Source organism: Acipenser ruthenus, chromosome 11, assembly GCF_902713425.1.
Source record: "Acipenser ruthenus chromosome 11, fAciRut3.2 maternal haplotype, whole genome shotgun sequence".
NCBI lineage: Eukaryota > Metazoa > Chordata > Actinopteri > Acipenseriformes > Acipenseridae > Acipenser > Acipenser ruthenus.
In genome coordinates, this window is record NC_081199.1 from 42,711,647 (window position 1) to 42,739,015 (window position 27,369).

Here is a 27,369-nt window from a genome sequence, read left to right on the forward strand (position 1 = left end):
GAATGTGAAAGTGTACCATTTTTATTGTATTTATTTATTTAGCAGACGCATTTATCTAAAGCGACTTACACGGTACACTGTAATACAAGGTTGCAGTTCAAGAAAAATTAAAGTTATAAACTAAAATACAACAAAGACACAAGTGTAACAAGAACAACAATAAATACTTCATGTGTTAACTGTTACTCAGTAGTACTGTTTGTGTGTCTTAATGTGGCAGGGAAACTCATTTTTAGCCCTTTTATTTTACCTGTGGAATAACGTGGATTTTTATTTTTTTTTTAATCCTGAGAATTTCATTTTTTTATTGCGGAAAACTAGGATCCCTGTGTGATAACTGTACGTCCATTTCAGGTGCATCAAGCCCAACGACCAGAAGGCGTCCCACATCTTCACAGATTCGCTGGTGTGCCACCAGGTGCGTTACCTGGGCCTGATGGAGAACGTGAGGGTGAGGAGGGCGGGCTATGCTTTCCGCCAGCCCTATGAGGCCTGCCTGGAGCGCTACAAGATGCTGTGCAAACAGACCTGGCCACACTGGAGGGGGCAAGCCAGGTGAGCCTGCCTGTACAGACACTCCAGGGAGCTGCTAATGGGGGAGTGGCTGCATGGGCTGCATTCATAACCACAGTATCACAATTCTACTTCTTTGTACAGCATATGTAGGGGTTACTTTCATTTGACATGGGCTTAATTGGGTTTTAATGCTGTACTTTCACACAGAGTAGGGGCAAAATCAAGTCTTCTTCTATCATGCTGTTCGCAAATAAAACAGTAGATGCATTACTGTACATTTCTAAACCCAGAGTAAGTCCACTCTTATTGACACTCGCCCAAGCTGTCCTCCAGTCTACCCCTCATTCCCCTGTTATTCTCAGTAACACGCAGCATCATATTTCACTTTATGCTGATGACGTATTTGTCAGTGTTCCCCAATCACTCCCTCAGCTGTTATCCATTTTTGATAATTTTAGTTTATTGTTGGGATACAAAATTAATTGGTCTAAATCCGTTCTAATGGCTTTGAATGCTGCAATGAGGGACATAGTTATTGCCTCTGACCATACCAATGGTTAAACATTTTCAAGGTTAAACATAGAAATCTTCCCGTCTTTACACTCCACCACACTAACTAATTTGAATAAGATTTTCAAACAGGTGAAGGCCGATTAGAACAGATGGCTGCATCTCCCTATTTCGCTTCAACACCGCATCTCCACAATAAAAATGAATGTACTTCCACACATTCATTTTTGTAGCTCTATGCTTCCACTTTCTCCTCCTACTGGATATTGGGATAACTTGCACTCCATGATCTCTAAATTTATATGGAGGGGAAGGCGGCCACGTGTCCAATGCTCTATCCTGCAGCGTGAGAAATCCACTGGGGGACTCTCCTTCCCAAACATTAGATACTATTTTTTGTCATTTGTGCTGTGCCTGATTACTGTCTGGTTTGATTCTAATGCTCCTGTCGCATGACGACCGTTAGAGGAAAGCCTAGTATCTCCACATAGACTTCAAGACCTGGTTTATTCTGGTGTACCTCTCAAGCAATGTAAACTCTGTTTTGGCCCTATAATCTTATTTAATTACGATTTGGGGCTTAGTGGAAAAACATACAAAGCTTCAAATAAAGTGGTATTCTCATTAATCTGTTTTTCATAATTATGCGCTCCTGTCAGGCGGCCGTTCCTTCTCATTTCCTCAGTGGAAAGATAAGGGAATACATACTCTTGTGGATATTTGTAGAGAGAAATGCCTTCGCACATTCTGAGATCTGCAATCACAATATCACTTACATGGTGGTACTTTCTTTTTCTACCTCCGTCTTCGCTCTGCAGTGCGTGCCTATGGGGTACCCTGGGGGACAGAATTGCCATCACATGCACTGCATGATATGTTAGACACAGGGGGCAAAACTAAAGGGTTGGTTTCCACACTTTATATTCATCTACTAAAGGCCTCATATAAACCTCTGGTGGCCAGTACTGTTTGGAGCAGGGATTTATCTTCTGGAAATGAAGGAATATGTTGGGGAAACTGGGATAAATTAAGCTCTGTCTCCAAAAATCCAAATCATCAGCTGATTCATTACCATCTTCTGCATAGAACATATTTAACTCCTCATAGACATCGTCAAGTGAAGCTCACCCCTACTCCTGTATGCACGTTCTGTCCCCGGGGCGCCATGGGCCTCTTTTTACATGTGGTCTGGGAGTGTCCGGATGTGGGCTTGTTCTGGGATCATTTTTCTTCAGCTTTGTCCACCATTCTTGAAAGGAATTTGGTTGGCCGGTCTCACAGCAGCTAAAAAGATGACTGCCCTTCACTGGCAGCCTCCGCACACCCTTCCCTTTCGTCAGTAGACCCTTGCCTGTCTTGATATCATTTATATGGAACTTTCCATTGCAGGGGTCCACTGCCCTAGGGGTGGGGAACCGTGCAGGCCTGGAGATCGGCCGCAGTCCATTAGATCTCTGATAAATCTATCTCCAACTATCTCTGACTGAATTGGGTTTGTGAGGTCCTTCGTTGGGGGGTTTGGGAGTGGGGTGGGGGGGGGTGAAAATGAAAAAAACTTGCGGAATTGTGATTTATGTTGCATTGTTTGTATCGTTCTTTTGATTCCCTCATAAAACATTTGATCTCAAAAAAAGAAAATGCATATTGACGTAGAATTATCCATTCCTGAAGTAAACGTCTGTTCTGTGGGGTTTTTCCTGCATTCCGCTAGGGCAGGTAATAACTTGTCTCATCGCAAAGGAAGGTTACTGATACCATTCTACAGTTATGCAAACAGACTTCTAGATTACACAGCGGAGAGATGGCAATCTTCCTTCCAGGGAGCTGCATACCCACTTGAGAATCCGAACTGCTCCTCCACGGCAGAGCTGTGCTTTGTATGGCTGCCCCCTCAATCCACACCCCTCTGCCAGAGCATGCAGGCTGCTTCTTGTCCTACATCCAGCCCAATCTTTTATAGTGTGATTTTCATATGTGCAACATCCTGCAAACATGCTTAAGCTGAATAGCATAGCTTCATTTAAACTAATGGTCCCTATTTTGAAGTGCAGTTTCAGGGATGGAAAGGAGCAAATATTGTATCCCCCCCCCCCCCCCCCTTTTTTTTTTTTTTTAGAAAAAAACTGCAGGGATGGAAATAAGAATATGATAAGTTTCACCCATTCCAGGTTTTACAATGCACTTGATTAGCCCTAGTGTATAGGTTACAAGCTCAGGTGTGTCTGATTTTAAACTCATTATAAAACCAGGAATGGATCAAACGGCTATGCAATGGGACTCTTCTTTCCAACCCTGTGGGGGATAAAAAAAACTCCAATATTTGCTGTTTGTGTCGGCAGAGCTCAGCGCTCACTTCAAATGATCTAGCATGCTGTTATTATAGTGCACCTCGGCAGGGCCCTGGAAGAGAACCAGTCTGTTTCATGCAGCTCTCTTGTGCTCTACAGGGATGGTGTGGAGGTGCTCCTCAAAGACCTTCAGATCCCAGCAGAGGAGTACTCCTACGGCAGGTCAAAGATCTTCATAAGAAATCCAAGAACGGTATGGAGTCACGCGTTTGTATGTCTCTCTGTACTTGGTTAAAGTTCAAGCACCAGGATCAGCATGGTTACAATGCAGTGCTGCCGAGAATGTTGCAAACATGTCAGTGGTATTCTCTGCCCTTCATGATGATCACAGCTCACACACTGACTTCCTGCCTTCAAGGTTAACTCTCTTCCCCTGGGAGAGCTCAGGAGCAGTACAGCCAGGAAGTTGGAGGGTGGACAGCACAGTTTATTACACACCTACATCACTGTAGAGCTCACCATGGGGTCGATGAGGTTGGAGGGAAGAGAGGGGCCAGAATTAAAGGGGTGGGGTGGGTAAAGGGATAGATAAATAATAAGGATAGAGTCAATACTACATCTACAAGTGCCTCCTATTGTCAAAGGCTGGATTGCTCTTGCATTTTTATTTAGAAGTTGAATGGAAGTGAAAATGGGATTGATATTAGTTCCAGTAATAATAAACATGACTGCAGATCCAGCAGTGCTGGATGTCATGCCCCCTGAACTCTGACCTCTGACCCTGCTGCCCCTCAGCTCTTTTCCCTGGAGGAGCAGAGGAAGCGGCGCCTGCACGGGCTCGCCACACTCATCCAGAAGATCTTCCGCGGCTGGAAGACCCGCACCCGCTTCCTGCTGATGAAGAGCAGCCAGGTCACTGTCGCTGCCTGGTACCGCAGATACGCGGTAAGGAGCCTCCTGGTATTGCTTTGTCTGCTGAAGCCCATGGTCAACCCCAGTAGATCTAAATGCATCACACCACATGAAGCATGTACCACCACAGACCATTCTGCATTGAGGGTTATAACCAACCTGGGTTATTCTCTTCATTGTGATTTATATAGATTGGCCGCTCAGTTCTTTATCTTTGCGATGATTGAAACACTGCTATATAACTGTTGATAAAGAAACCCTTGGCAAAACCCCAAATTATCTTAAATTGCTAATTACCTCTAGTCGTTCTTCTAATCTTAAATCTCGGACTGTAATACCACCACCTTGACCAGGTCTCTCTTGAAATAGATATTTTAATCTCAATAGTTAAGTCTTTTTTTCCCAATTTCACAGCAACAAAAGAAGTACAAGAAAACCAAGAGCTCTGCAGTGATCGTCCAGTCTTTCATTCGAGGCTGGAAGGTAAGTGGCCTTCGTTACTCACTCTCTGCATTACCATTCTACCTGTCTTTCCAGCTACTGCATAGCTCACCATAGCGCTACATGACTCCACAGGGACACCTTCTGGGGACAGTGGGGATATATTAGATATAAACAAATCCATATACTGCCGTCTCATTATTCTGTCACCCTGGCGACCCTAACCTTACCGCTTTTCATTTCCTTCCCTCCAGGCTCGCAAGATCCTGCGGGAACTGAAGTACCAGAAGCGGTGTGAGGAGGCTGTGACGACTATCGGAGCGTACTGGCACGGAACTCAGGTAAGAGGGCTTTATTTCACATACGGACAGCTGTGCCACACCTTCCTGCTGATTTTAACCAGAGGGGGAAAAAAAAACATTTTCAGGACAGGTTCCTATTTCAAAATGATTTATTATTTTAAGCCTGTTTCGGCAGGTATGCATGTTTCTTTTCTAGACTCTTAAAGAACCCAACTATCATCCAACAGTCCAATGAATATGAAACATTCTTTGAATTACTCCGAGTTAAAGCTTTGTGAAGAGGATGCTGTAATATGTTTATGTAGATGAAAAGCATCCAACAGCGTGCAAAGTGTTAATAACGTGTATTTCGCAGCACACGGCCCTGTCATCAAATACTGCTCTTTTAATAATGGAAATGGGGCTCCTTTTATAAGAGCTAAATACTCTGAGGTCCGTTCCAGTTTAAAGGTGGCAGTACTAAAATACTCACAACAATAGCCCACCCTCTCTCTGTCTCTCTATCTCTTGCTCACATGTGTGGCTGTGAGCTGAGTGTTCTTACTGCTTCTCTCTCTCTCCATCTCCGCCCCCACACGCTCTAACCCCGCCCACTGCTCTGTAACCACGCCCCTCCCGCAGGCACGGAGGGAACTGAGACGTCTGAAGGAGGAAGCCAGGAATAAACGCGCTGTCACTGTTATTTGGGCTTCCTGGCAGGGAACGAAGGTATTTAGGAACCTGCCGTCCTCCATCCATCCTGCATCCCCACCCCCCACTAAACCCCCAGCACACAGTAACCCTCTCCCATCCCATACTCAGTCCTGCATCTTCTAACCCTTCAAACTACCTTAACCCTCACCTCCCTCCATACTGCTCCACAATTAACATGAATATTTTTTTTTATAACCTTTTTTTCTAGGTTTTCTTTGTTTAATTGAGGAGGAGGATTTAGAGAGAGACTGAGAATTGGGGGGGGGGGGGAAACTAACACGCATTTTAATTTATCACCCTAAACTGATTTTTAATGTATTTATTTTTGGTACTGACTTGTGTTAGTTGAATTTGTAAAAATATTGTAAAAACTTAAAAGAAAAAAATGGGTACAGTAGATACTGGTAACTCGGTATATTTATGGTTGCACTGAATGTTGACCTGAAGATGATTTTAAGTTGGTATTGCTAAAAAAAAAAACCAAACATGATTTAATAATAAATCTCTTGACTACTACTCTGTGCTCAGTACTGTCCAGCGACACACATGTCCTGCACAGTCACAGGGGCCCAATGGGCAGTCTTATTGCCACTGTGGTTACAGGACATGCTGTATAGTACCCCGAGGTGAAGCAGAGTGTAGCCTTTGATTGCAGCTGTGTCTCTAAAGCGCTGGTATTTATATTTGAGTCAGTAGCTGCTTTCTTTTTCTTTTTCTTTTCATTCTTCCAGTTATCTGGGCAGGCCTTCAACCATCTTATCCTGCTTTTGCTTGTAAAATAATGTTTTGGTGCAGAAACAAAGCTCTCTAAGTTCACGGGATGCTGTAGGATCCATGAGCAGACATGCAAGACTACTTGGTTAACAGAGCCCCTTTTCAGCTTAAGAGCCTTTATTTCTTAACGTTTCTTAACACTGTGGCCCAGCCACACACTGCAGAGAGGCACCAGGATTCCTGAACAGAGCAGAGATATCAAAGTGAAATGACTGGAATACATTATGAATATAATATCATTTGAAATGCATCAAGAATACAAATAAAACATATTAAATAATGTATACGGCTTATAGCGCCACCACCACATTCAAATGTATTAGCACAGAGTACCCCTCCAGTGTAACAGGGTTCAAAAGCCACCAGGTGGACCCCAGCTCTGTGCTTGGTTATATTCATACACCCAAGATTTGTTTGTTGTTGTTGACTAGGACTCGGGGATTATGGTTGAAGGTCATTGAGGCCTCTCTCTATCTCTATCTGTCTCTCTCTGCTCTCGCCAATGTTCTCACTGCTTCTCTCTCTCTCTCCATCTCTGCCCCCACACGCTCTAACCCCGCCCACTGCTCTGTAACCACGCCCCTTCCACAGGCACGGAGGGAACTGAGGCGTCTGAAGGAGGAAGCCAGGAATAAACGCGCTGTCACTGTTATTTGGGCTTCCTGGCAGGGAACGAAGGTATTTAGGAACCTGCCGTCCTCCATCCATCCTGCATCCCCACCTACCCCCATTAAACCCCTCACTCACTCACTCATGTTGATCATCCACAGACACTCTTGTCTATAGAAGTGACATTGAACCACAGCTAGAACAACTCAACAGTGTAAAATGGTTGTAAAGAGTAATTTAAAAACTCAATTTACAAGCATACAAAAGTCATTACATTACAGGTGTATCGCGTTGTCTTGTCGTATGGCTGTCCTGTCTGCTGTTCAGCTGTTCTGCATGTAAAACTGCATACGTAACAAATATTTTGCTGCATCAGTAAAACAAACAATTCAGTTGCAATCAAGTGGATGTCATGGAAAAGGATACAAGCCTCTGCTTGCAGTCTAGGATGCAAGCGGGGGTTCTACAGGGGAGAGAGAAGCAGCTGCAGAATACATAGAATGCATCCTCACCAGACAATGACTTCTGAATCCGAATACAAGGCATAGAAAAACATACTCACTGGAGAAACGGCTAATCTGTAGAGGCAAATACAATATGCTGCTCGGTTTATCTGGCTATAAGTCTGGTTTGTGCCAAAAAAAAAAATCAGGAGCCGAATTGTCTGTAGGATTATAGAATTAAACAAGTTAATACTTGTTAATTATACAAAGTTGAGCCAATTCTGAACTGGTGTTTTATTGTCAAAAGGTTTCATCCCTAAAAACAACTAGATGGGTGGCATGCAACACACACACTGCGTTTGCTGGGCACTGAGGTCATAATCTCTACCCAGTTATTTAATTTTTCGAAAATTCATGATCCTAACAGCTGATGTTAAATACCTGAAAGAAATCCAATTCATAAAACATAACCATAGGCCTGCTAGAAATAGGAAATATTTCTGGGAGTTGTAGTCCAGTTTGGTAAGAGATTCCCTATGAGCTCAAATACTTCTGGAAGTTGTAGTTCAGTTTGGTAAGAGTCCCTATGAGCACACCTACTAGAAACTAGATATTGAAGAGATTGTATATTTTCAGACTTGTAGTGTTTAATAATAATGATAACAATTCTAATTATTTTCCCAGTTTTCCCAGTTCAGTTCCAGGAGTTCTTTTTGGAGCATAGTGCTACATTTTATTGACCCATTTTATTTTTTGTTATTTATTATTATTTCACCTAACAAGTTGCTTTCAATAAAACAGGTAATATTTCTTTGTGTCCAGGGCACCCAGTCTGATTTCCTCCTCACTTTTCTGTGTGTTTTGTACTTCACACTCTGGCTTGTTTCCGAGGATTACTTTGTTCTCTTGGAGGAGTACAGTGCTTCTATTAAACCGGGTCTGCAGGCAAGGGGGGGGGGGGGGGGCTGCACACACACACACACACACACACACACACACACCCACACACAGGCCTGCACACACCCACACACAGGCCTGCACACACACACACACACACACACAGAGGCCTGCACGCACACACACACACACACACACACACACAGGCCTGCACACACACACACACACACCCTGTACATACCTGCTTCCAAACACAGCCTACCCTGCAGCAGGTTAGGGGAGAGAAAGCACTGGGAACAAAAGGAGAAGCCAGGTTTAATGGAGCGCATGGAGTTACTTTGCTGTTGAAGGAGACTGCCACCTCCCCCTTCTCTCTTCTGTTTTTCATTTTCTCTCTCTCTCTCTCCCCTGGTTCTTTGCCTCCTTTCCAGGCCCGCAGGGAGCTGAAACGTCTAAAGGAAGAAGCCAGGTGTAAACACGCAGTCGATGTCATTTGGGCTTATTGGCTTGGACTGAAGGTACCTTTATCTAACCCGCCCCCACGCTCCCCAGACATGCTGGTGGGGGCCGGGGTAGGGGGCAGATCTAGGGTCCAGGCGGGCAGGCAGGCAGTCTTGCCAATAAGAGATTTACTCTGTGCTGTGGAGGAATCAAACGATAAATACACTTGAAACGGTTTAAGTTCCACACAAGTATGTACCGATTTTTATGTAAAAATAAAGTCTGAAACCATGATGAATATCAGATTTTATTTAATCCATCAAAATGGGTTCAACTTTGTGAAATATAGTTTTTTGGCAGGGGAAAAAAAAGTTAAAATGCAACATTAAAAAAGAATCATCATGACCATAATTGGGGATAATCTGTAATGCAATATGTATTTCATGCACAACATTGAATCTGCATAATGTAGTTGGTTTATCACTGGCCTGCCTGACTCCATGCCTGTCTGAGAGACCTGCTGTATTTGGGACCCATTACACTCTGCTGGAAGAGTCTCTCTCACCTACTAACCCTGTCATTCCACATCTAGCCATGGGAGATGGAGAAACGGTCTCTGTGAAACACTGTCTCTGTCTATGTGCCAGCGCTGTCTGGCAGGCTTGGGTTGTGTCCTCGTGTTAATGGCTCTCCTTCTTCTTTTTTTTTTTTATAAATCTAATGGTGATGTGAATCTAAAACCTGAATTAATCGGGTTGTTAATGTTCTTGGCTATTGCAGAAATTAATTACATTTACTGGGTTTGACAGCATAACTTGAACACTGAGGTGCTAAAGGGTGTCCTTGGAAGAATTTCAGATAGAACCATTGAAATTCTTCTGCATATTTTTGAACCAGTTAAACAAGAGGAGGTAGAGCAGTCAAAGGGCAGGAATTGGGTTGTTTTGAGCAAGAGGGAGATGGGTGGGCTTGGCCGAGTGGGGAGCAGGTATGCCTGTCGCATACATAGATGAGTTAGAGTTGAGCACTGTAGGCTGGATGGATGTTGCCTCAATCAGCTAGGTGGGTGTTGTTGGAATAGGTTGTTACTACATGGCTATAGTGAATGGCAGTGAAGCTATTGACCAGGTTATTAATTAACATTGCCAGTTAAGTTGGAGGACATAGTTCAAACAAGCTGTCCATGATCTCATTTGAATTTAGTAATTCCATGTTGTTTTTAATGTTTGTTTGCTTCAGTGCTTTGTTTGTCAAGAATAAATTTGTGACTAACCACCTGTCTGACGCTTGAAGCCTCTAACCAGTGCTCCAGCCCGTGTTGTCCGTTATTGCAGTGCCACACTGTCCTGTACCGTCACATGTGTCCACAGTCTTTGTGTTCTCAGCTTCCAAATCGCTCTTGGTTATCCTGGTGGTCCAAGCTGATGAAATGTCCCATTTTTTACTCCCCAGGTGCGGCGGGAGTACAGGAAGTTCTTTCGGGCCCATGCTGGCAAGAGGATCTACGAGTTTACTATCCAGAGAATCGTAAGTGACACCGCTTACTGCTGCTCTGTCACTGAGAGCAGCATTGACATTGTAGATGTGCTCTCGTGCAGGTGTGGGAAGATCATACAGAACGAGTGATGACCAGTGAAGAGGTGCTGCCCATTTAATTGCCCTCAATTGTGGTGATCACGATATAGATGGAACTTGATCTGGCCTCAAGGACCAATTGAGTCAGTGAGCAGCTGTGTAAACTAGGGTGTTTGTTTGTATCTTCCAGATGCAGAAGTACTTCCTGGAGCTAAAGAATAAGACACCCTCTATGTCCCCCAGCGACAAGACCTGGCCAGCTAGACCCTACCTCTTCCTGGACTCCACCCATAAGGAGCTGAGGAGAATCTTCCACCTCTGGACGGTACACTGGCTTTCAGATTCCAAACCCTCGCCCGCGCGGCACGAGACCCCACAGCTTTTACTATAGTTGCTGACTCACAAGCTTGGAGCTTTAGAAATGTGACGTACATCTCAATGGTACGCTCCCCTTTTGAAATAATGAAAGTACATTGTGAGTTGAAACCCTGTGAGTCTAGTATACTGTAAATCAGAAGTTGGGTCAGACAAGCCCAGTTCAGTATATCACAATTGTTAAGTGGTTAATATATCATGATAAACAAAGTCAAATTGCCAGTGATTTTTTATTTTTGTGAAATATGTTTATTTCCGTAGTGCAAGAAATACAGGGGCCAGTTCACAGACCAGAAGAAGGCAATTTACGAGGAGAAGCTGGAGGCTAGCGAGCTCTTTAAGGAAAAGAAGGCCTTGTACCCCAGCAGGTAGGGAGTGTCTGGAGTCACTGCTTGTACCCCGGCAGGTAGGGAGTGTCTGGAGTCACTGCTTGTACTCTGGCAGGTAGGGAGTGTCTGGAGTCACTGCTTGTACCCCGGCAGGTAGGGAGTGTCTGGAGTCACTGCTTGTACTCTGGCAGGTAGGGAGTGTCTGGAGTCACTGCTTGTACCCCGGCAGGTAGGGAGTGTCTGGAGTCACTGCTTGTACCCCGGCAGGTAGGGAGTGTCTGGAGTCACTGCTTGTACTCTGGCAGGTAGGGAGTGTCTGGAGTCACTGCTTGTACCCAGGCAGGTAGGGAGTGTCTGGAGTCACTGCTTGTACCCAGGCAGGTAGGGAGTGTCTGGAGTCACTGCTTGTACCCCGGCAGGTAGGGAGTGTCTGGAGTCACTGCTTGTACTCTGGCAGGTAGGGAGTGTCTGGAGTCACTGTTCTTTAGTAATGAGATGGGAAGTAACAAGCACTGTAAACACACTTATTTTTATTTGCTTTTATTAAAGTACAAAAAGAAGACAACATTTTCCCCTGTTTGCTGCAGCCTAACAGGTGAGGTTTTCTTCATTCTCTGTGTCACTGCAGCGTCGCTCAGCCATTCCAAGGGGACTACCTGGAAATCAACAAGAACCCCAGATACCAGAAACTCAACAGCCTGGTGGAGGAGAAGATCATCTTCGCAGACGTAGTGAACAAAATCAACAGGGCCAATGGCAAGGCAAGTGCTTTGATACGGGAGCACTGGGGAATGGGACCTGTCTGTCTGTGGCATGGCATTGGCATTCAGTGTGCTGCAGCAGGGCTCTCAAGAGAACCAAAAACCAGGCGCTCCACAAGACATCCCCTACTAGGAGCATGCTGACACTCGTAAAGTAATTTAATTGTGAGTTTACGACTTAAGTACGGCAGTATGCGAGTAAAAATGGTGGCTTTTCTTTTTTTGAAATCAGTACATTGAGTGGATTTATTTAATACCTGCCAATTTTTAAATACTTAAAGGCAATCGCTAGTATCCGCACATCCATACCACCTACCCTAACTGCACACCAGATTTCACTGTCCTGCCACGATGCAACTTGCTGAACCTTTGATTCGATTGTGTGTGTCTGTGCATGGCATCTTTGTACATGTATATCTGTATAATAGATGTGACCTGTCTTTCATATTCTATAATGTACTGTTATCTCTCTCCTTCTTCAGGGAACTCAGCGAATCTTCCTGCTGACCAAGAACAAATTCATGCTGGTTGACCAGAAGTCGGGTCATCAGATCAAGTCCACTGTACCCCTGGCTGAGCTCACCAGTGTCTCCATGAGCGCGCAGAGTGATGGGTTCTTTGCTCTGCGGGTCAAAGAGGTGAGACCAGCTGACTCGAGCATTAAGGGTTTGATCAGCTTTCATGGCATTCACTTATCCAGACAGCTCTGCTGTGCATGACTATGTGCAGTCCTGCACCTGCTTTGAAAATGTACTTGCATTTTAACCCTTTTAAGGGACATATGCGTCCCACAAATACAATGATGCTAATTGTCTTAATTTTTTCAATGAGGTTCACAAAACCAGGATTAAAAATTGACTGACCGGTTGGATCAGGTCATCCAAATGGTCAGTTTCCTCGTGATACCCGAGTCACTCTCCAATGTCTTTTAAGAAGAAACCGTTTGAACAACAAGCGCTCATTTCCTTGTGTGTACCTGAAGGGGTTAAAGCTCTCAAGACCCTTTGTTTCATTGGATTCCTTTTTTATTGTTCTGGATACTAGCTGGTAAGAGCTACGGAGTGCTGGCTGTGTTTATAGGAGGGAATGATGTTTGCAGTAGCCCAAGAGGTCAGCCTGGAAGAGAAAGGAGCCGTGTAATTGTAGAGATCAGTTGGAGGCTGGGGCATTGTATGCAAGAGCTTTACAAATGCAAGAGAAGCATTACAAAACTGTTTGGTAATCCTGTACAAATTGGGCTTTCAGCAATCAAGGGGAAGTGGAATTATTCATTTTTTAGCTACTTCATTCGATTCTTTTGTTGCCACAGGGGACAACAGCAGCTGCCAAGGGGGATTTCTTACTGAACAGCGAGCGGGTAATTGAGATCATCACCAAACTGTACCGGGCAGGACTCAACCTGACCAAGGAGAAGATTCAAATCGAGATAACGGATGAGTAAGATCACTCTCATCATCTTATTCAGGGGTGGAAACAACACTCCCATTGCATAGCAGCTTGATCCTCTCCTGGTTTTACTATGAGTTTAATAATGCACACCTGCGCTTGTTACCGATACACACTGTAACTAATCAAGCACATAGCAACACCTGGAATGGGTGAAACTGCTATGCAATAGGAGTCTTATTTCCGTTCCTGGTATTAATTCATATTCTTTGGGTGTATGCTGGCGAAGCCCCAGTTCTTGTTGTAGCTGCCCCACCTGTGTACAGTGGAAATGTAAGTGTATGAAATGGTTATGTGAAGCGCTGTGCACCCAGCCTCTTACTGCTGGATCTCTTCCTGCAGGTTCCTGGTCCAGTTCAAGCAGGACAAAGTGTGCGTGAAGTTCATCCAGACCAGCCCCAAGAACGGCACCACAGCCTCCTGCAAACGGAAAAACAATCGGCTGCTGGAGGTGACCGTGCCATCGCCATAGCCTGCAGGGTGACGCCACTCGGGACTGTGTTTCCTAATTACTGTGCAATTTGTTTTTGGTTTTTTAATTTCTTATTTTTATATGGGCTGACGTTCGAAGAAGAAACACGACTGCACCAAGGCTTGAAGATGAGGAATGACCATTTAACAAAAAAAAAGAAAAGAAAAAAAGTTGGCTGACTGCTGTCCAGTTTCATTTTCCAGGTGTTTTTGCTCAGTGGAGTGTGGAGGAGGGGTGAAAGGAGGCTGTTTTCTAAACCTTTTACCTCCTGGTACTTTTGAAAGAGACAGGATATACACGGAGTTAGGCTTAAAGCTCCTAATTCAGTATCCAGTCTACCTCTTCCTGGGGTGGAAATAAGACTCCCATTGCATAACAATAATCTATTCCTGGTTTTACTATAAGATTAATAAGACACACCTAAGTTCGTTAGCTATAAACTGGCTAATCAAACTAAAACCTGGAATGGGTGAAACTCTCGTGCAGTAGGAGTCTTATTTCCATCCCTGTCTTCACTGATCATGCCCACTAAAACATTTAGGCTCTGCACAATCCGTATTCTTTCAGAATAAATCTAAGTCCCAGAAATGTAAAAAATGGAAATATACAAGGTGTTAAAAATGACTTTGAAAATACATAAGCAGGTTACACAGTGGTTAGGTAAAATATTCCCTTGAATGTCAGGCCTTTGCCTGTTGAGCAGCACTGGGAGATGCACAGTCACTCTTATGTGTGTGAGTGTGTGTGTGTGTGTGTGTGTGTGTGTGTATATATATGATCTCTCACACACACACACATACTGCACAAGGCAGCAGATAATAATCTGCCAAACATCCTGAGACCCAAAGCCTCCTACCAAATGTCTTATACTGCATCTGTATTGAAATAAGCATACGATACAATAACTCTCATTTAAAATAATAGTAATAATTTTGCAAGAAAGAAAGAAAGAAAGAAAGAAAGAAAGAAAGAAAGAAAAATAATTTGTAATACAATGTTAATATTTTGTGGGTTTTTGAGTGTGTGGTATAATTAAGAATGTTAAGTGTGTATCTTTAGTTTCTGAAGATGCATAGTGAATAATAAAATCTCTGCAGTGCCTGCTCATGGAGTAATCGGGGGTCTCATTGAGTCTTGCCATGCTTAATGTCCTGGTGGCTGAGCGTCATTCTGCTAGCTATACTGAACCCGTCTCTGCAGTGTGAGTACCAACGCTTAACTGCAAAACCAAAGAACACCCAGAAACACACAGTGGAATCAATATATGTAAGGGGACCTGATTTAAGTGTGCTTCTGAATAGTAATGCACCGCATAGTTAAGATTACTGAATGCACAGAGGGACTCTGCTCACAGCCGTGCCTGATTTACAGGGCTTTTTTGCTATTTAGAAAAATCGGTGATTTAATTGTGTGTTTTTTTTTTTGTTTGTTTTTTTTTAAGAAATGAAAGAATGTGGCTATTCTACTATCAACCCTTTAGTCTAATTTAAAGAATTGTTCTATTTTCTATTCCAGTTTATATAACACAGACATGATAACAGCATGCACCCTGTACCTTCCATTAATAACCCAATACAGCCGTGCTCAGTCTGCATTGTCTTTCAATGAAGAGCCTCTGGGTTCGAACCCTGCTGTTGGGTTGATTGAGTCTGCTGAAGGGATTTATACACGGTCGCAGTCAGTAGGCATCAGAACGACCTTTGAAAATGACTTGCAGACATTCAGAAGCCATCAAGTACTGACTTCAGGTTGCTGGCTAAACTCACTTCAGAACATACTGGCTGTACTGTTCACACATTCAGTAGAGTGATATGAACCGCGGGTACAAGCATGAGGACAGTTCCTTCCACTGAACGCTGGCTTTAATTGGAGTGGAGAGGACAAAGCAACAGGCAAGCAAGCACGCTAGTGCGGTGTTTCTAGTGGCTATACCGGCTTGAGAGACTGCAGTGAAAGCACTCGCGTGGATTTTCTTCATGTACATAAAATAGATCTTGGCCCCATAGTATCTCTCCTGGTCAAGGAATAGGCAGCATCCATCCCATACCTACACTGTTCTGTTGTCATGGGAACAGATTCCGCAGTAAAGCGTGTTTCCCAAGCAACACATCACACCAGGCGTAGTGTAAGTGCAAACAAGACTAGTAACACGCAAGCCACAAGGGGAATTTCATTACGGAGTACGTGCCAAATATTAACTAGAACTAGATTTGGAACAAATTGAAAATCTTGATGAAAGCTGTCCCCATGTGTCTTGGACAAAGAGTTGAGGATGGCATTTCATATCTGATACAGTAGGTGATTCTTAGGTCATGGAGAGATCGTAAAGATTTGCTTATTTTACAGATGGTTCTTAAGTGTTTTTTTTTTTGTTTTTTTTTTGCTTCTCTGCTGGTCTGGGTGAACTCATGGCATTGTTGTAACGATATTTACATTACAACAATCTTCTCAACAGCATTGTTATGAGCCTGCCATTCCAGCACTATCCAAAGTTAGATTTGGTTATTAGAGATTCAATTAGCATTCTTAGTCAGCGCAAATGTTTTTTTCCCTGAAATAAAGGCATTATCTCTAAATCTGGAAATGGTTCTGTTTTGTTTTGTTTCTGAAAATAGCAGTTAAAGGCTATGACCAAAGGAATGTATTTTCAGTTCATGCCATGCCATTTATACAACATGCAAAACTAAAGAAACACCCTAGAATTACATTTTAATTCTGTTGGCCTTATAGTGGCTTTTAAAAACGACCTACCTTGGGTGACTGTAGGTATGTAATGCTTATGCTGCATAAAATGCCAAAAAACAATCTGCTATCTTTGTTGCAACTGTTTAATTATTATTTCTTGTTATTTGGTACTTTTTAAAAGCTGCTGTAAACATAGCGGTGCCATAGTTAACATTGTTTTTTTTCAAACTGGTGTCCAGCTATAAGAAACTAGCAGATCAAGAAGACCAGCTCTTTGGCCAAGCTATTTATCTACATGGCTTTCCAGAAATTAGCGGCCATAATAATATTAATGGCAGTGCCATAGTTTTTATTTAATCCACGCACTAATCACAAGCATCCACCATGTTCAAAGAACACCACACCAAAGGTTACAGATGGCTGAAGTATTTGACTACTGGATCATGCATTCCCAAACTATGTTCCCAAATAATTTGATTTATTTATACCTTGGAATATGTCAAATGAAATGTATACAGATCTCCCAGTAAAACTCCTTTCTGAGCCGTGTAATTTCATCTGAACCCTGTTCTGGGAGTGAGGGTTCTTTTCAGCCTATATACTGATGATTTATAAGCGACATGCATCTGAATTATAAAGGAGATATTGCTCATACATTATGCAGCATATCATTTCCAGTCTTGTACAAAGGGACAGTACAACATAAAACAAGCACGTATGCCATTGCCAGCTATGCTTGTTTTGCGTTTTGAATAGTGCCGCATTTGAGACAAGCTACTTTTTCTTTGTTTGATGTACAGCACATAGATAAAGTTCTCTTGAACTGAAGTGTTTTTTGTATGACGGTTCTGTACGGTTTGATATGCTGTATTATTATACCTAGCTCATTGTGTGTGTGCGCATGCCCATTTAAAAATCGCAGTTTTGCATTCCTGTTTTGTGCCTGTGCTGTGCTGCAAAACAGACAACAAAAAAGTGCTTTGATAGAATTCATTGTATAATTGCACTTGATCTTCTTTACAAATTAAAAAAAAAAAGTTTTGATTACTGGTTTAAATCTGTACTTTGTTTTGTCTAAATGAAATGTGCAATAGTCTTTTTGTTTGTTTTTTTTTTTGGGGGGGGGGTGGGGGATTTGTGTACCCAATTATTTTACTAGCACCATTCATTCACTCACTCACTCAAAAACACCTAAAACATAAAAAATGTCTTCCCCCACAATATGCATGGTCTACCGCACTGTTCCACATACAGTAATCTGCAATGCTGACTCACTGAGCGCTCCATTCAAATGTGAGGTCTGCAGCCACTCGTGGATTAGCATGATGCAGAGCTGCCCAGTCGCAGTGGATTGTGTGCTGTGTGCAGATCCTGCTGCTCACACAATCCAGCCCACTGGAACCCTAGTGATGCAGAGCTGCCCAGTTGCAGTGGATTGTGTGCTGTGTGCAGATCCTGCTGCTCACACAATCCAGCCCACTGGAACCCCAGTGATGCAGAGCTGCCCAGTTGCAGTGGATTGTGTGCTGTGTGCAGATCCTGCTGCTCACACAAACCAGCCCACTGGAACCCCAGTGACGCAGAGCTGCCCAGTCGCAGTGGATTGTGTGCTGTGTGCAGATCCTGCTGCTCACACAATCCAGTCCACTGGAACCCCAGTGATGCAGAGCTGCCCAGTCGCAGTGGATTGTGTGCTGTGTGCAGATCCTGCTGCTCACACAATCCAGCCCACTGGAACCCCAGTGACGCAGAGCTGCCCAGTCGCAGTGGATTGTGTGCTGTGTGCAGATCCTGCTGCTCACACAAACCAGCCCACTGGAACCCCAGTGACGCAGAGCTGCCCAGTCGCAGTGGATTGTGTGCTGTGTGCAGATCCTGCTGCTCGCACAATCCAGCCCACTGGAACCCCAGTGACGCAGAGCTGCCCAGTCGCAGTGGATTGTGTGCTGTGTGCAGATCCTGCTGCTCGCACAATCCAGCCCACTGGAACCCCAGTGACGCAGAGCTGCCCAGTCGCAGTGGATTGTGTGCTGTGTGCAGATCCTGCTGCTCACACAATCCAGCCCACTGGAACCCCAGTGATGCAGAGCTGCCCAGTCGCAGTGGATTGTGTGCTGTGTGCAGATCCTGCTGCTCACACAATCCAGCCCACTGGAACCCCAGTGATGCAGAGCTGTATTATCTGTAGCATCTGCAGCAGCACAGCTGTTTTCTATCACATCTGGAGAGCCGTTCAGGGTTAAATCCCTTCTCTTTGTGGTGCTGCTGTTGGGCTGTCCCCCGAGACACAGCCTATGACAGATTGTATGCTGGAATTTAAACTCTTCCCATTCGTCCCTGGGTCTGACGAGTTCCCACCGTCCGACTGGCTGGGAAAGGGAAGAAAGAATGAACCTGGGGCAGACCCCGGGCACCGATTCTGTGTTGCTAAAGTCCCTGCAGGGGCGAGGGGCGGTACAGTTGCTTTTCCTTTAGATGCACTTTTTTTATTTTTTTTATTTTTTTTGTATTGTTTTATGATTATTGATTACTACTTTCTCTGGAAGTCCAGAATACAGTGTTTGTAATCTAAACTTCAGATCTAGCTATTACATATTCCAATGATACTATAGTGAATCTTATTTTCATTATAGACTATGACCTCTCAGACTTCAAAACTGCAGCAAGTTGTGACAAAAAAAGGCCCTACACATCAGATAAAAGTAACATCCATCACTGCAAACACATTTAATCTAGGTGATACAAAGGTTGATAAAAAATAATAATAATTTATGACACCATTTATTAAAAAGATAAATAAAAACAGCTGCATGAACCCAAGGCTATTTTGCTGGGCAGATGTGGGAATGAAAAAAACATGGTTCTGTACATTGTTTACTTGTTATATATGTAGAACTATATCACATGTGCAACATACACAATAAATAAGACATCTGCACCACTGAGCCTACACCAAGCCCATTCTCGCCTGTGTAGTCCGTGCTGTTCTCCTGCCTGACAACACGGATGTGCATTCCTGGTCAAATCACCAGCGAGTGGAACACGCTTCTCTCCACTTAGCAGAGACAGCTGTGTTAGCGCCAGAGGCTAAGAGCTAGGGGTTTAAACGCATGGGAAAGCTACGCCTCCATTGCGCTCTCCTATAGAGAATGTTCCCAGACTGTTTTTCCCCACTTAAACTCCAGGGAATCGTTGAGTGTGTGTGTATGACGGACTTAACAATTGTCACTGTGAGGCCCCTGAAACAAAGGATGCTGGGATTTGTAGTTCCTTTGTTTGGCAGCTGAATTCCAGTGTCCATTGCAACACTAAGTTTCTGTTTTGATTATGTGTGCTTACATGTTAAGAGACAGAAACAGTGGCAGTCCTGAAAAGGATACGTAATTTGAAAAAAAAAAAAAAAAAAAAGACTTTCATGGTTCGCAAAATCTTTGGAAGAGATATGGCGCCCTCTTTAGGATTGAGAATAACCGTAACACAGCCGCACTTTAATCAGAGCATTTTGTATTTGTATGCCAATGAATGAATGGCCTTTAAGAGAACGTACTTCATCACACTGGGAATACATGATCGCACCGCTGCTGATTAAATCGCATTGCTAGTCATTAAGAGAACCAGGTGCAGCCCAGTGGGGATACAGCATACCCTTTACTTACAGAGGTGCAACTGTAAGTGTACCATGTATCCTCCTAAGTGTAATTAGAGCCGACTGACAGGGTGTTGTTTACCCATTCATTGTGTTCACAGCTGATCGGTGTCATTTGTGTTTTTGTTACCTTACAAAGCCTAAGTACTACAGTAAGTACTACATGGTACCGCATCAGTGCTATAGAATACTGTAGCATTTTAACAAGGTACTATATTATTCTGTGTGTACTACAGACCATACCACAACATACTGTAGTAGGTACTACATTAGTGCTGTAGCGTTCTATATAGTATTCTGCAGAAGACACTAGAGCAACTCGTGCTGGAGGGCCGATGTCCCTGCAGATTTTTATTCCAACTGCAACCTAAAGTATTTTATTGGACTTTATTAGAAGCTTAATGATACAATTACAATTAACTGATACAATTAACTAATTTAGGGTATGGTTAGAACAAAAACCAGGAGGGACACCGGCCCTCCATGACCTGAGTTGTGAACCACTGCACTATAGGATTCTGTAGAATTCTATAGAAACAATTAATATGGGGTATTTCTCCATGGAGAAAATCTATATATTTTGTATATACCTAGATGCTGTTCCTTGTGCCCAAAACAAAACAGTAGAGCTGGCTGGCAACACATAACGTATTTCTACTACTGTACAAGTGAGAGCGGCTGTAAATGCAATATTCTGCACACCCGTTGATTAGGTTGGGAATATAACAATCCTCTTTTCCACCTTCTCGATTGAACGCTGAATGGAGAAAAGTATGTATGTTCAAGGGGGCAATAAAGTGAATAAACTACATTTTATGGCATATGAAATGTAATTATGCACTGCCACCTTCTGGTGACTTGGGGAAATGCAATTGAGGTTCATATTACTAGTTTTTTTGTGTACTTGATTATGATATTTAATTTTAATATTTGTAAGATTTCTCAGGCTGACTTTTATATTTGATACGAATAGTTGCGAATAAACTGTCGATATTGGTACAGCTGTGAAATAGGCTGGGAGCAACTGCATTAGATAGAGACCGGGGGTCCACTGATGCTTTTCTGCCTGCTAGTGGACATTGGAAAGATTAGTGTCTTGTCCTGTCTTGTTGCTATGTACGGTTTATGTCATTGGTAATTACAGTTGTTTTTGTTTGTTTGTTTGTTTGTTTGTTTTTAATATTTACTGTGAACTGTGTCCTGTTTTTAGCCCCTGTTGTTCCTTACGACGGAGGAAGCATTTAGTGTGTATTTCTACTCTGCTAACAAGTTATATAATAATAATAATAATAATAATAATAATAATAATAATAATAATAATAATAACTAATGAAAGTGGTTTGGTGTAATCATATGCTATGAGAACTGTAACAACTTGAAAAACAAAAACAGAAAAAATCACAATGGCTCGTGAATCTTCGTAGTTGAGCTGAGAAAAAGAAAAGTGTCTCGCGCTCTAAACTATCAGTTGCTTGGAAACCAAAGCGAAGCGTGGGGGTACCGCTGCTTGTTCCCGGAAGTGCGTGGCTCAGAGAGCGGCCATGGCGGCGGACAGGAGAAAGGTGCATTCCGTAATGTTGTGGCTTTCTCCGGAAAAACTTTTCATGCAGCTTATTCTACTTGTTGTCTTTGTAACGGTAGGAGCTCCAGAGATCTCCCCCTCAGGCGAGGCGTTCGGCGCCGGCCAGACAGCCTTCAAACCCGTGTCTGCCTCAGTTGCTAGGAATATAAGGTACGTAATGCAAACTGTTGACTTTGTATTTCTACTTGATACATTCACATTAGATAGAGGTACTAGGTTTCTAAAAAATACTGACGAGATTTTCTTACAGTGCAAATGTCAGTAGAAGTGAAAAACGCAAACATTTTGTTAGAGTAGAGCAGGGGGTTACAATTACGGTTTGGGGGGCTTCGATAATTAACTATTGCAGGGTCTGGATGGGGGTTAATTGGTTCAATTAAGCAATTTAGAACAGGGCTGGAAGAACCAACTTTGGCCATCTGAGTTATAGACTATATCGTCCTTTCCTCCCCATAGGTATCTGTTATACGATGTTAACCCACCAGAGGGCTTTAACCTGCGGAGGGACGTGTTTATCCGTATGGCTTCACTCATGAAGAGCCTGCTGAAGACCGGCGACTGGGTCCTGGTGCTCCCTCCCTGGGGCCGCCTGTATCACTGGCAGAGCCCCGATATCCACCAGATACGGATCCCCTGGGCGGAATTCTTTGACGTTCCCAGCATCAACAGGAACATCCCTGTCATCGAGTATGAGCAGTTCCTTGCAGGTGAAGATTGCACCCTTAACCCCTTTTAACCACGAGATGGTAACGTACAGAGCTGGCTTTTTATAATACAGACATCGCCCTTAATTTATGATGTGTGATTACTGATAAAAAATAGAGGGAGTGAGAGAGAGAATCAAAGTACAAGCAACAGCAGGGATGTAAATAAGACTCCCACTGCATAGCAGTTTAATACATTCCTGGTTTAACTATAAGGCTCGCCTGTGCTTGTTACCTATACACTGGGGGCGGATCAAGCGCTTAGTAAAACCTGGCATGGGTGAAACTGCAATGCACTAGGAGTCTTATTTATATTAATATATTCATATTATTTGGGTATATGCTGTTTTATTTTTTTTTAAAGTGGTGTCAGTAGCATTTCTATTTGAAAGTCCATGCAATGATTTGTTTTTTTAACCTCAGAGTCAGGCGGCCCCTTCATTGAGCAAGTGTATGTCCTGCAGAGCTATGCAGAAGGATGGACAGACGGAAAGTGGGAAGAGAAAGTTGATGAGAGGCCCTGTATGGAGCGTCTAATGTACTCTCATGACAAGCAAGGATATTTCAGGTGTGTCTAACCCATCATACACAGTGCATGAATTTGCCATGTGACTCTGTATGCTGTTGACCATAGCAAAGCCCCTCATCGTCTTTTCTTATTGCACCCATTGTCAGCACAAACTGTCTGATAAAGTATTTTGACCAAACGGCGTCAGCTATTTTACTAAAATTAAATTAAAACTACATTTTCTATCTGGAAGAGTGCTATTGTAGTATATTGCACTTTTTATAAACTTGGTTCATCTTTTCCTGATTGATGACGCAGGTTATCTGCCAGTTCAGTTGAATTGTCACACAAATAAACACATGGCTCATAGATTAACCCCCCCTTTTTTCCCCTTTGTTTCAGGGGCTGGTTCTGGGGTTACGAGGAGACAAGGGGCTTGAATGTCACCTGTCTGTCTGTTCAAGGACACGCCTCTATCCTGGCTCCAATCCTGTTGGGAAACACCACAGCACGGTAAGAAATAGAGACAAGGCTTTTATTATTCAAATAATAAAGCAGGTGATGGCTGCGTATTAACAGTGACCTTTCAGTAGGGGCTTCGGATGCGTTGTATTTAAATGCAGTACACAGAATGAATATTTCCAGTGGTGTTTTCTTGTTAGGTCATTGATGCTGGACCGAGCGGAAACAGTCCTCCATGACCATTATGCGGGGAAGGATTATTGGGATGTAAGTTGAATTCTGCTGAACGAATCAATGTACTTATTTAATGAATCGTTAAAAAAAAATTGTTTAAGAAGGACCCCCCCCCCCCCCCCCCCCCCAAGATGTAGAATTTTGTTAAGGATGCAGAAAGTGGTAGCAGTAGCAAAACAAGAAATGAAAAGAAATGATTGAATAGGGGTTTGCTCCTGGAAACAGGTGAAGTTTTGTTTGCCCGACAGGCTCGTCGCAGCATGGTGTTCGCAAAGCACCTGCGAATGGTTGGGGATGAGTTCAGAGCCCGATACCTCAACTCCACTGATGAGAGCGATAAGACTCATTACAATGAGGACTGGACACAAATGAAAGTAAGATGTGCATCTCTTTTGTATGTTCATGTATTTGTGTGTGTATACGTAGAAACCCTATGGTTTGTTTTCCCTTATTCTTCACACAGTTTAAATAATAATAATGTTACTATCCACTCCAATACTCTGTAGTAAAATTGTTTTTGTTTTGTTAGTTTTTTCTTTTTTTGGAGACCAAAAAAAAAAATAGTAGTTTAGGAACAAAAAAGAATGAAATGGTCACTGTTTTGAAATGAAAGCCCTTGAACGTCGAATGTGCCTACATAGCAAAATAAAGAACAGGAGGGAACGTAACCAAGACCACCTTTCAATACAAATACTGTGCATACAAAAACACAGCTCTTCACAGTCTGCAGTCTGTCATTGGTTCCCTCTCATGACAGTCCCCTGCAGATCCATGCTTACGACTGTCCCATCAGAGATGTCATCCTGCTTATTTAATGCACCTCCAGCCAGTATGCTTGGATTTTGTTCAGAAAAAAAAAAAACACCCAAATCATTTGTAATGTATTTCTTTATTTCCCACGGCAGTCGAAGCTCGGCAGTGCGAAAGGGGGGCCCTACCTTGGGGTCCACCTTCGTCGGAAAGACTTTATCTGGGGTCACAGGAAAGATGTGCCCAGCCTAAAGGGAGCTGTCAACAAAATGCGCAGTATTATGAAGAAACACAAACTGGACAAGGTGTTTGTAGCTACTGATGCGGCTGAGGAAGGTAAAATTATTAATGAGCTGTGTTCTAGTGAGACTGGAACTACTGCTAAAATAATATCAAGCTTTAAACTGACACTTTTGATGCTTTAGTTTAGAAGTCAAATCCATCTGACTGATTTGCACAATAAATCTCTCTCCAGACTGGTGAGCTGCTTATAGAAGCTATGTCCTGGATTTTTCACTTTTGTTTTTTTTACATTTAAAATCCATTAGTTCTATATCCCATGCAATACGAAAACAAATGTAAGGCTGTTTTTCCATACTTTGTTTTAGATATTATATTACAAATAAAGTAGACATATATTCTTCCTATGTTTCATTTTCCTGGAAACAAGCTGTTAAGGTCACCCGTCTCTTGCAGAGCTGGAGGAGCTGAAGAAGCTGCTTCCAGAGATGGGGAGGTTTGAGCCAACGTGGGAAGAACTGGAACTATACAAAGATGGAGGAGTTGCTATTATCGACCAGTGGATCTGTGCCCATGCCAGGTACCAAGCATAATAAACTCAAACGCTGCCCGTGAGCCAGTACAGGCTGCTCAGACACACACTGTTGGAGGGGTCTGTAGCCTCGCTGAACAAGGTATTGGACGACATGCTCCATGTCATACACAACTTGCAACATCCTTCACTGGTATGAGTAAAACACCAAACTGTATGTATAACCCCACACTGTCAAGAAACCATTAGTAACACACAAACATTCATCTGACAAATTGTGTTTGAGAGCACATGCATTTCAGTGTGAACACTGCATAGTACCTTACATACTTATATTTCTGCAGCATGAGTGGCGCAACATCATTAATTAGACCAATTACAGGCGAATCTTATGATGTACATTTTATTTGAGGTAGATTTTAACAAAGACACAGGGTTTTATTTAAGATTTCATAAATATCTTGCATTTGACTTTTCTTGGAACGTTATATATTGTATAGCTACTGTATGTATGTGGGCAGAGTTACTCCCAAATGTTTTTCTTCTTCTCCTCCTTCCATCCTTCCAGATACTTTATAGGGACCTCTGTGTCGACATTCTCCTTTAGAATTTATGAGGAGCGCGAGATCCTGGGATTCGATCCCAAAACTACCTACAACAGGTTCTGTGGTGAAAAGGAAACGGACTGCGAGCAGCCAACCCACTGGAAGATTGAGTACTGATTCAACAACTGGGACCTTTACTAAGTGGTGCTTTTAAAAGGTTAGGGTATGACATGTTACAGGAGAACAGGACTATACCATGTAGGCCCATGGGAATCCTTTTAAAACAGGGAAAAACATTCTCCATTACTGTTGGGTGGAATGCTAGTTGTCTTTTCTCAGCTCAGAAGCAGTGTCAGCGGGGTCTATCTTTACCCTATGCACCAGACTGAATGAGAATCCTCTGAGCAGTTAGCCATCCAGTCGGACGACTGCAGAGAAAACACTAACACAAAGCCCTAACCACTGAGCTACCAGCTTATCATAGCAGCTTATAAAACTTTCTGTTGAGAATGCTGTATGTCAAGAGGAATCTCTTTGCGCTTGACTAGTATTCAAAATCTGCGGAGCCTGCAGAATACAAGACACTGCTCACTTTTAATGTACTGCCTCAATTATTTTATATTTGGTCAGATCTGACATTTTTTGCAGGTTGCATTCCACAAGCCAAACACATGTTCAGTGTTATTTTTAGTCTGGTTGAAATAAGGGACCATCTAGTTCTTGCAACACTGATTGTTTTAACTTTTAGTTTGCTGATATGTGGTTTGTTGTGGATGTCTTGCCATCCAAGAAACACTTTTTTTTTTTTTAACGCATAGTTTTTTTTTTGGATTGAGATATAATACAAAAAAAAAAAAACATCATTTTGATCTTTTATTTAACATTATGTAATCAAAGAAACTACAAAATTATATCACAAAAGTCTACCAGAAGTGATAGTAGTACAGTATTTCATGTTAGATTTAGAAATGTCACATTTTTTAATTTTTGTCTTTTTTTTTTGGTAAGTATATGGAAAACTACAAAGCAGTATGTACTTTGTATGTTAACATAAATAGATAGATTGAACATATAGGACAGCGAGGGAGCAGACTTGGTCTACCTTGACAGACAACATTCAAAGGGTGTGGACTAGAACAGAGATTTTCATCAAGCAGAAAAAAAAGGTAAAATACATACATGAATACTGTATTTACATATTTTCCAGTGGATTGATTTGGAACAGGGATTAAACATAGTTTGAAAGATGACGTTCAATGTCCTTTACCAGCGAGTAAGGACCTCGTATTGACCAATCAGATTAAAGGAAATCTCAGCTCCGTTTTCACATTAAGAATATTATCACAGACAGCCAAGGGAATAGTAATTCAGTCTTTGTAAAAACGTTTTTAATTCAAGCGTCAGAAACTCTGAGAAAACTGGTAAGGAGCTACGAAGAAGTTTATTTTTTCTAGTTTTTTAACATTAACATTCACATAACGGTTCCAGTTTCATGTTGATTTAAAGACTTAGTCTATGCCAATGTGCAATGCAGTATTACAATGTGGAGAAACCAAAGATTCCTTAGATATTTTTTTGCAAAAAGAAAGTGTTATATATTAAAGTTCTGAGTATTGTTGAATAAGTGGGACAATCGTTTTCTGTGTTACACATGAAAAAGTGTGTCGTTCGGCACCCCTATCCCTACCATATCCCTT

General features: G+C 42.6%; 2 protein-coding genes across 7 annotated transcripts in view; both read left to right on the forward strand.

Moving 5' to 3' along the window:
• The window catches only part of LOC117426436 (unconventional myosin-Ib-like), a 71,997-nt gene extending 54,484 nt beyond the window's left edge, over nucleotides 1–17,513 (forward strand). For 2 of the 6 annotated variants that reach the window (XM_034043993.3, XM_059034047.1), the window contains exons 18-32: nucleotides 355–555; nucleotides 3,474–3,567; nucleotides 4,110–4,259; nucleotides 4,641–4,709; nucleotides 4,922–5,008; nucleotides 5,591–5,677; nucleotides 7,028–7,114; nucleotides 8,817–8,903; nucleotides 10,279–10,353; nucleotides 10,592–10,726; nucleotides 11,038–11,144; nucleotides 11,734–11,866; nucleotides 12,349–12,504; nucleotides 13,176–13,303; nucleotides 13,655–17,513. In XM_034043993.3, coding sequence (XP_033899884.3) covers nucleotides 355–555; nucleotides 3,474–3,567; nucleotides 4,110–4,259; nucleotides 4,641–4,709; nucleotides 4,922–5,008; nucleotides 5,591–5,677; nucleotides 7,028–7,114; nucleotides 8,817–8,903; nucleotides 10,279–10,353; nucleotides 10,592–10,726; nucleotides 11,038–11,144; nucleotides 11,734–11,866; nucleotides 12,349–12,504; nucleotides 13,176–13,303; nucleotides 13,655–13,784 — 1,726 coding nt within the window. In that variant the 3' untranslated portion in view covers nucleotides 13,785–17,513. The remainder of the gene's footprint in view (nucleotides 1–354; nucleotides 556–3,473; nucleotides 3,568–4,109; nucleotides 4,260–4,640; nucleotides 4,710–4,921; nucleotides 5,009–5,590; nucleotides 5,678–7,027; nucleotides 7,115–8,816; nucleotides 8,904–10,278; nucleotides 10,354–10,591; nucleotides 10,727–11,037; nucleotides 11,145–11,733; nucleotides 11,867–12,348; nucleotides 12,505–13,175; nucleotides 13,304–13,654) is intronic. The other 4 variants (XM_059034049.1, XM_059034048.1, XM_034043996.3 and 1 more) reach the window with 4 other exon arrangements.
• A 4,082-nt stretch (nucleotides 17,514–21,595) lies between these two features.
• Nucleotides 21,596–27,369, forward strand: part of LOC117426524 (GDP-fucose protein O-fucosyltransferase 2-like) — a 6,659-nt gene continuing 885 nt past the window's right edge. Inside the window, exons 1-9 of the mRNA XM_034044173.3 lie at nucleotides 21,596–21,847; nucleotides 22,154–22,404; nucleotides 22,825–22,969; nucleotides 23,312–23,422; nucleotides 23,572–23,638; nucleotides 23,854–23,979; nucleotides 24,511–24,691; nucleotides 25,052–25,175; nucleotides 25,696–27,369. The exon at nucleotides 25,696–27,369 is cut by the window's right edge and continues 885 nt beyond it. Coding sequence (XP_033900064.1) covers nucleotides 21,657–21,847; nucleotides 22,154–22,404; nucleotides 22,825–22,969; nucleotides 23,312–23,422; nucleotides 23,572–23,638; nucleotides 23,854–23,979; nucleotides 24,511–24,691; nucleotides 25,052–25,175; nucleotides 25,696–25,849 — 1,350 coding nt within the window. The 5' untranslated portion in view covers nucleotides 21,596–21,656 and the 3' untranslated portion in view covers nucleotides 25,850–27,369. The remainder of the gene's footprint in view (nucleotides 21,848–22,153; nucleotides 22,405–22,824; nucleotides 22,970–23,311; nucleotides 23,423–23,571; nucleotides 23,639–23,853; nucleotides 23,980–24,510; nucleotides 24,692–25,051; nucleotides 25,176–25,695) is intronic.